Here is a 9,054-nt window from a genome sequence, read left to right on the forward strand (position 1 = left end):
ATTTTTTGCACGAGTTTTCGACTGCAAACTGAATCGTGACATCGTAACATTCAAGTGGTCCAAATGGCAACGTTTTACTTTCGATTCGGGAACCTGTTCTTGTCGTATCAGGTTCGACTAATGGTCTGTACAGTATACTTTCATAGGCTGAAATATTCTACTTTATCGTTAGTCATGGTCAACGTTATGCTGAAATATTTTTGAGCGAAAGCATTCTCATTTCGGCTCAGCGAGTCAGAGGTACATTTCTGCATGAACTATGTCATGCTGCAGTATAGGTCAAGGTTCTGAAAGAACAGTTTAAGGCAATTTCGAGTTGATCACGAAGGCGGTGTGATCAAAATTTTCCTGTAGCGCAAGCTAGGTTTGGAAAATTTTATATGACGATTTCAACTTAACAAAAAAAATGTTTTCAAGTTGACTTTTCAAACAATATACATGTCTAAATTGGTAATCGATGAGGATAGCAGCGGACATGGAGATTTGTGGCAATCGTGGTATGTGCATTGATATTGATATTCACGTTTCGAATATTTTGTTTTCTTGGCATCATTCTTCTGGTAATATTTCGCAGTCAACAAGCATATCAGTAGGAAAGTTATAGAGTATATTACCTGTTTATCTGTGTGCTTTCGATTCGGCTAGCTAGAGCTCATTATTTATTTGTGTCTAAATAGGTCGACCGCGGTCAAAAATCAGAGAGTTTTAGAGAATAATCCTGACTTGAACCTAGTTTCAGGAAACCCGAATGCTTCTTACAAACGTTCAGGTCAGACCTGTCCACTATGTTCATGTTTCAGGTAAAAAGTGGTCAGATCAAAATTGACTGATTCAGGTATTTTCAGATCAGGCTCAGGTAAATCTGACCTGTTCCAAGCCTGATTTGTCGTTGTTCTCGATAACATTGTCAGTAAAACGTAAAGGACACATCGACCTATTGAATTAAATGTTTTGTGATAATCGATCCAAAAAATAAACGTAAAAATTTGAAACATAATCACAAATGCGGGACTAATTTTTAACTTACTTGTCTGTGTTTTAGGGTGCAAAAAGCAGCGAAAGCTTTCCCTCGAATTCCCCCCGTTACTGTGTGCCATAATTACAAAACCAATTACGATTACATGTACAAATGTGTCATCTGCACGGCAAGGTATTAGATTTTCGCATTGCCAATCATTTGCTGGATAGTGAAAAGGTGTTCTGTGCATTCTGTCACGGACCGGTGGAGGTGTTGCAAATTAAACTGAACGAGATTGTAACACGATCGTTTGTACCTGTTAAAATGAAGTTTGGCTTCGCTCAATTCGTGAAAGAAAGGTACGGACAGATCAAGAAATCTGAACCGACTGCAACTCATGCCGAGATTCTAGAGCAATTGAGCGAGGGATTTTCCGAGCTATCACTTGCACAAAAATCGGAGTATAGAAAGTCCTTTGCTAAATTAAAGTGTTAAGTGGTGAACTTGGTGCTTTTATATTCGGAATTTGATTTTATTTTTCCATTTTTTTAAATATTTTTTTTAAATTTTTTAATTTTTTTTTTGTTTTTCTTTGATTTTTTAATTTATTTCTTTTCATTAAAATTATATTTTCGGTAAACAAATTGACAACTTTTTGAATTTTTGGTCCATATTTATGTAGGGTTGATTTTAGAAAATTTCGCCTGATATTCAAATAAGAATTGCTCAAAAATTCTAAAGTTTTTTTTTTACAAAGTTACCAAAAAACAACTGAAATGACTTTTTCTTAAGGTGGCGAAAAATTAAATTTTGAAAATTTACTAGAAGCTGATTTGCGCTATTCTTAAGATCACCAACACTAGATTTTACATTTGTTTTACTTTAAATAAATTTTACCTACTCTAACACATAACAAAGAGTTGAAAAAATTGATGCTGTAGTTTTAGTGTGTTATAAACATTCGGCGAGGTCCGATTTTCCAGAAATTTTAATATGAAAAAGTCAATCTTCTTTCCTTCTTTTCTGTTTACTTAAGGCCAGTTCATGGTCGCATATATCGCAAAAATGTATGCGAGTATGAACTGGCCTTAGGTATGCTTTCCTCTCAAAAAAAAAAAATTCTACGTGAGAGAGCGAGCTAACAAATAAACAAAAAAAAATCAATTGTATCTCTCACAACTGAGTACTTTTTTGGTATGTGGAAATCAAGCATTAAATTCTCTCACCAAAAAGATTTCATAGGTCATAGGACAAAATTACGTAAAATGTTCACTGGTTGGTTTACTTAATTAAGTGGGCAAATTAAACAATTTGTCTATGCACAATTTATTGTTTTAAACATAATTTTGCATCGTTTAAAAATGTTCTTGTTACTTAGCATGCCTATCGTTATCAAAAACACATTATTTAAGTAATGGAAAACAGTTATAACTCCCATTGATCTCGCCTTCCACTACGACCAAACATACAAGTTGTCAAAATAAGAAAATGGATTATTCAATGAAAGTAGAGTTAGAATTTAACAAATCAAACGTCTATCAATTTCAAACCATTTTTTCAATTGAATGCTACAGTGCAATGGCATCGTGGTAGATTCACGGTAGTCTTTCATTAAAAGTAGATGGATTTGCTTTCGGTTTATTTCGCACATATTATCTCTTATCAAACATGTGGTAATCTTTTACTTACGTCACTTACGCTAAGTGAGGTGTGCTATCATTTCTGCATTGGTGATATCTTTACTCGACGTGTGTGGATAAGTGATTGTGTCAAGTTGTTTTGTTGACAAATTCTATAGGTAATTGCACAGATGTACCGAATGAATGTACCGGAATTTTCAAATCACGAAATAAATACGTGGGGCCACCTACTGCTATCATTTAATTACATCCACTCGCATACTACCTCCATCTTTTCATTGTGATTAGAAATAATTAATTGTTTAATAATTGGATACGTGGTTCATTTTATAGTATTTTACATTTATTTTCCGAGCTTTCGATTACAGTCTGTATTGTAGTCATCTTAAGGGAAATTATATATTGTGATTGTTTACATGTATTTGTTTTGGAGAGTGTACTTATAATGTCTGATCTTTTCGGTATACCTTTGTCTATATTCAATAACTGACGCTGGTGCTAAAACCAACGGGTTACCTTACCCACTGGCTAGTTTTATATGATCGATTTTAACAATTTTTTGTAGAAATGAAAAAGAATTTTTTTAGGTCAGCCCTAGTTTGAAGTTATCAAAATTTGCGATAATTTTCGAAGCACTTGACTTGTGAATAAAAAGGCGCGACTTGCTTCAGTACTCGTTTATCATAACTTCGTTTTGATAGAAACTGCAAAAAAAAACCTTAAAGATGAAGTATCTTGCTTTGATATTGTTGGCTGTTGCTACTTGTGCATACGGACACGTACATTTACGAGAACCTGTCGCTCGTACGTCAATCCAAACACGGCCAGAGTTCAATGCTCAACAACCTTTCTGGTGGGATCATTACGGAGTAATGTGCGGTAATGTTCAGCAGAATACAGCCTTTTCCACTTGTGGACGCTGTGGTGAAGCTAATAACGGAAGAGAAGCGAGCCAGGGTGGAAGATACGACAAAGGAATTATTGTTGCTACATACACCGCCGGAAGCGTAATAAAATTTAATCTATTGTTTTGATCAGAGCAGCAGTTATTCAATTCTTTTGGTTACAGATTGTACAAATGACCTTGCGCGTAGGTGCAGCTCATTTCGGTGGATTCACTATTGAACTTTGTCCCGCTCAAACTGAAACTGATAACTGCTTCCAATTCCTTCGTATTGTTTCGGCCGATGACAACAGAAGAATCATACCAAATGCTACCGGTGGCAACCGACTTTGCATTCCTTATGAGCATGCTGTTATTGGTGGCTCATCTGGTAATGATGTTCACTTTAGAGTCCAATTACCTGCTAATGTCAGATGTAATCGATGCACTATTCGTATGACGCACAGAACTTTCTATCCATGGTCGCAGGGTTTGTTAAATTACGAAAAAGAACATTTGCATGTCATGAAAAAACACTTTTTTCAGAATGGGCTCAAGACAATTGCTTCACTCCGCTCAATACCCAAACTTTCAGAAACTGTGCAGATGTCCGAATCGTTTAAACAACAACAGCCCACAACACAATGTAAAACCAACCTCAACCATCACAGATTTATCGATTCATATAAAGGTTTTAATAAACTTTTTATTTGCAATTTGAAAATTTCCTTTTCACCTATTTCAAGTCGTTGATGATGAGCATGAAAAGTTCTAACTGAAGATAGTGAGTAACGCAGTAAAAACAGCTTCCAGTGGGAAGGCAAATATTATGCAGCTTACAAAAACAACACGGGACTTTCTGTTCAACTTCGTTGAAATAGTTTGTAGAAAAGTTACTAGTGGTATCAGTTAGTCACTACATTTTTAATAGGGGGATCATCTTTGAGTAAGGCCACACAATTAAAAAAAAAGTTCGTCAAAATCGGTCGATAACTGCAGGAATTATCCAAACTTCGGTTGTGTGAAGAAATATTTTTTCAATGAAGGACTTATGTGTAAATTGAACTGAAAATTTTTCTAAATTAACACCCATGAAGAAGACCGGTCACTCCAGTCGAATGCAAGACATCAACGACAACAACTAAATTTTTTTCATTCATGGTCGTAGAAGTAAGCAATACAACAACTGCCACGACATCATTCCCTCCAGCTAAATAATCAGTCGGTAATTACAGGACTTACAATTAAATTTTCTCATTTTTCGAAACTTTTCCTTCTCCTGAAGCGAACAAAATAAAAAAAAGTGATTTTCCCCTTTAATGCACTATAGCTTGTTTACGACCGGGAAATTTTGCTAGAAGTCTCGACCGGAAAGTATTCGTAGTCTCGGCTCCCGGGAAGAAGAGATTTTCCATCAGCGATGGTCAACAGGCAACATTTCAATTAAAATAAAAGTGGAAAAGCTATTTTGTCTGTGCGTTGCGTAATCACTGTTGACTACATTTATATTTCAAGTTTTGTGTTTCAACATTTTATAACCTAGATTCTTAGCTTAGGTTATACAATTGGTTTTACCGTTAATGCAACTAATAATAATAGACCTCTTCACCCTTTATATCCCTCAGTGGATGCGGTGGCAGTGGCGGTGCTCTATCATCTGCCGTACTATCGGTACATTTTCTGTAAAATAAAACTAATTGTTTTATGGTCTGAAATAGAAATCAACACAACATTCGTCTTACTTAGAGTCATTCCGACCGTTCCAACACTGAAAGACCATTCGAAAACTAAATGATTCGTATCCATTGTATTTCATGAACGTTGCACCAATTACCAAACCAATAAAAATGTTTGCAATGCATACAATGACAATGAGAAAAATAGTTAACAGCTTGTCATTTGCATATAACCAAACTGCAGCCAGCTGTTCTTCTTCACCATGATTGTAGTAAGAGACACAGTCCAACGGCGACACGGTTTGCTGCGAAATATTCATTAAACAGAATGTGTAGCTGGTGTCTTTTTCCAAGTCGCCGATGAGAATCGGGTTGGACAAATTAGCGACGCAGTCGGATATACTTGAATTTTCATAGTACTCCAAGCCGTCGTCAGCTGACCAAATAAGGATCAAGTCCGTTGAATATTTTTGTAGTTTTATCGAAACTCCGCCCAAAGTTCTAGTCAGTCGAATTTGCTGCATTCGTGGTTGAATGGAAATCTTAGTTTTACTTTCAGCATCACTGAGTGTAGAACATTCCATCTCATTGATATTACCGTTATCAACAGGAACCGTCGTACTTTCTGTTGTTGTGGTGGTCGTGGTCGTGGTCGTTGTCGTGACCGGGAAAGGACAAAATTCAGTTTCTTTCATTGGATAATTTTCTATTTCATCGGGAGTTGAGCATACAACTCCTCCGACAAAATTTGTGTTCGCATTCAAAAGATCTTTAAAATGTTCTAGTGAACAGGTACAGTTCCAGGGGTTACCACTCATTAGGATTTGTAACTCGTCTGAATTTATATCTAGTGAGGGATAGACTGTACTGGAACTTAAGTATAAACTGCTAAATATGCCAGAAGGCAAAGTTTTTAAATTATTTCGTTCAAGATTCAACAATTGCAATTTCGAACCGATTTTTTCGAATGTAAACTCTTTGATGACGGTTATACTACAGTCGGACAGATCCAATTCTCTAACATTCGGAATACTTGTGAAGCTTAAGTGGTTAACGGAATTTGTTAGATTATACTGGATTTTTACGTATTCAACGTTCGACAGAGTCCGTGACAACGTGCCGCCGGTTAAGTTTTCAATCTCCATTGGTGACTCCTGTCCCACACCAGTAATTAGGAGTGATTTGATAGTACCGTTAACATTATCCAACCAGCCTCCGTTCCATATCTTTACTATTGAATTGGTTATCATCAGATCTTCCAACGCATGGAATCCGATGAAAATGGTTTTTTTTATATCATAGTCTTCTGATGTAATCAGTCGAAAATTCGTGAAGGTCAACTTTTTTACCGTGGCGAAAACGGCCGATGTGAAAACATTCGACTCGAAAACGGAAATATATTCAGCATCAATTTCTAAGTCAGTAAGATTAATATTAAGAGTAGACAACCAATTTGCCTTTACAGTGTAACTGGTGACATCTCTCGGTAAAATTAATTTTACTCCAGTCGAATGGCAATTCGGAAACTAAAAAAATAAATAAAAAGTTTAAAACTCGACTTTTCAGTGAAATGATCAAATTGAGTTCAGGTTAACTTTCGACACTAAAATGAACTAAGACTAAGACTCAGACGAATTTAAATTCATATAATTTAAAAGGTTGTCCGAGGCAAGTATACTTCTTGCTTTCGGCCGAAGTCAAAAGTAAAAGGGAGTAATCTACTTTAAAACATTTTGGACAGTATGGGAAGCTTATGATACTTTGACGCATAAAGGGAAAAGGTGTTTGGAAACTAAAGTTCAAATGTACTATATTTTCAAAGAATTCTATAACAAAATTAGTACAATTCGTCATAAATTTATTAATTTAATTTTGAACCAACTTATTGCTGTGACATATAGTGGATATTTTACTAGAGAATGAAGTACTGAAGTATCAACGCACCAAGCATTCACAATGAGCTTGACAGTGACATGACAGGTATCTCATTTCTATGAAAATTAAAAACTTTTTTTTGTAAGTTTATGTCGAATGTAGGATACACTGTCCGATTTTGGTATCTGAAATCAAGATACGATGTAGTGCATGGTGCGTTGATAGCATGATAAAACAAGAATAATCAACAAAACAAATCAGGAAACTCTCGTGTGTTAAATCTTTTAATTACACTTTCGCAGATTAACTATCAGCGGGTTTACTATCCAATAAATTACTTCTTTGATAAACGATAAAAGCCGTTCATAAATCACCTCACACCCAAATAGTTTTTTGTATACTTACTTCGTCATAAACAGTTTGAACGTATCCGGGTATATTAGTTGAGGATCCGCCACTGTCTTGAAAACACTTAATAACGCAACCAACACCTTCGTCTAACCACCGACAGGGATTTGAATGAACATACAACAATTGTACGGATATTGTTAATAGCATGATCAGCATTTCTAGTAGTTGCTAACTTCACTGTTACTCTCTTTGTTTTATGTTTCAATGTGTGGACTGTGGACAAAAATTTACTGATCTCACCAGGTATCAATCGAAATACTAATGAAAAAGACATTACAACCAAAAGTAATCTAATCTAACTTATTCGACAGATTTGTATTCGTTTTATTAAGCGCAATACAATAGTTAGTCCGGAAGCTTCGTGATGTAATACAATGTTCTGTTGATGAACTATATTTTCAGTTAAATGAAGAAGTTTTTTATGGGCACACTATTTTGTGTTCGGTGACAAAATCAATGTGCCGTCGAATGTTATTATGTGGAATATGTCACACGCAATCCTGATCAATCCAATGCTAATTAACATGATATTTGTTTGTAGTCCGTTGTAATTAATCATCCATCAATCATCGTCATTCAATAAAATCAGCTAATTCGATTTGTTTTACATTTATACACTCGGTCTATCTAACTGTGAGTTCCGTCTTCTTATCGGTATTAATTATAACCAAATGTTATCAAATGTTTTGTCTTGTTTTATTACAATATATTGGCAAAAAAATATAGTCTAGAGATATTTTCGACTATTTGATGTGATTTGTTGTAACTATGAGAACTGTTTGTGTATTACAATACATCAACGCAAACGCACTTCAAGAAAAAGCTTCGACCTCAAATTTTTTTTTAACCTGTCACATGCGGCTATTCATCTGTTATCAATAGCGACAACATAAATAATGACAAGCTCTGTGTAATATGGTCCTTTATATAGTAAAATGCATGTTAAAAAAATTGAAGTACAAGATTTGAAATCAACAGATAAAAAATACTTTGATCGATGAAAGTAGTAGACTCGATAAAAAGAGAGGTGATATGCTTGCCGCCAGTAAGATGGTAAAGTGCACAGCATTGCTACTCATGCCAGTAGCAGTGCCGTGTAAAGTGTAAAAATTTGTATGATACAATGATACACTGTCCAGTTTCAGTATTCTATTTAAAGTTCCACTCATGCTTCATTCTTGAAGTGCATTGACTACGTACAAATTGGCTACACTAATTTTTTGTACATTAGAAAGGATGTAATACTACCGTAACAATTCCTATTGTAAAGATAAATTTTAGCAAAAGCAATCAAATATATGCATGCATGTTTCACTCAAAATGTGAAAGCACACATGGATCGTTCAGCTATCACTCATAATTGTGAAAAAAAAGAATGAAAACATGTCATACGAAAATTTGCATTGAAAAACTAAATCGGAGGCGACATACGGGACCCGTACGCATTTTTACATGCACATACCGAACACAGTGTAGTATTCCAAAAGAGCTAATTTCTTATCTGCTAAGTCTCGTGAAACAAACCTAAATACCTTCCTGATATAAAGAATTGAAACAATTTTCAATAAATCTACCATTTCGACATTATTACTGCAGTCGTCTGATGCACAA

General features: G+C 35.2%; 2 protein-coding genes across 2 annotated transcripts; one reads left to right on the forward strand and one right to left on the reverse strand.

Moving 5' to 3' along the window:
- Nucleotides 1–3,265: 3,265 nt before the first annotated feature.
- On the forward strand, nucleotides 3,266–4,204 carry LOC119080780. Its single transcript, XM_037189349.1, has 3 exons — nucleotides 3,266–3,605; nucleotides 3,668–3,971; nucleotides 4,028–4,204. Exons 1-3 carry the CDS (start codon nucleotides 3,324–3,326, stop codon nucleotides 4,102–4,104), a joined length of 663 nt encoding a protein of 220 aa, XP_037045244.1. The 5' UTR covers nucleotides 3,266–3,323; the 3' UTR covers nucleotides 4,105–4,204.
- A 753-nt stretch (nucleotides 4,205–4,957) lies between these two features.
- On the reverse strand, nucleotides 4,958–7,713 carry LOC119080700 (SLIT and NTRK-like protein 5). The gene is made up of 3 exons (XM_037189155.1): nucleotides 7,438–7,713; nucleotides 5,224–6,683; nucleotides 4,958–5,161 (listed from the first exon to the last, which is right to left on the reverse strand). Exons 1-3 carry the CDS (start codon nucleotides 7,597–7,599, stop codon nucleotides 5,068–5,070), a joined length of 1,716 nt encoding a protein of 571 aa, XP_037045050.1. The 5' UTR covers nucleotides 7,600–7,713; the 3' UTR covers nucleotides 4,958–5,067.
- Between the last annotated feature and the right edge of the window lie 1,341 nt (nucleotides 7,714–9,054).

The sequence above is a fragment of the Bradysia coprophila genome, unplaced genomic scaffold (assembly GCF_014529535.1).
Source record: "Bradysia coprophila strain Holo2 unplaced genomic scaffold, BU_Bcop_v1 contig_350, whole genome shotgun sequence".
NCBI lineage: Eukaryota > Metazoa > Arthropoda > Insecta > Diptera > Sciaridae > Bradysia > Bradysia coprophila.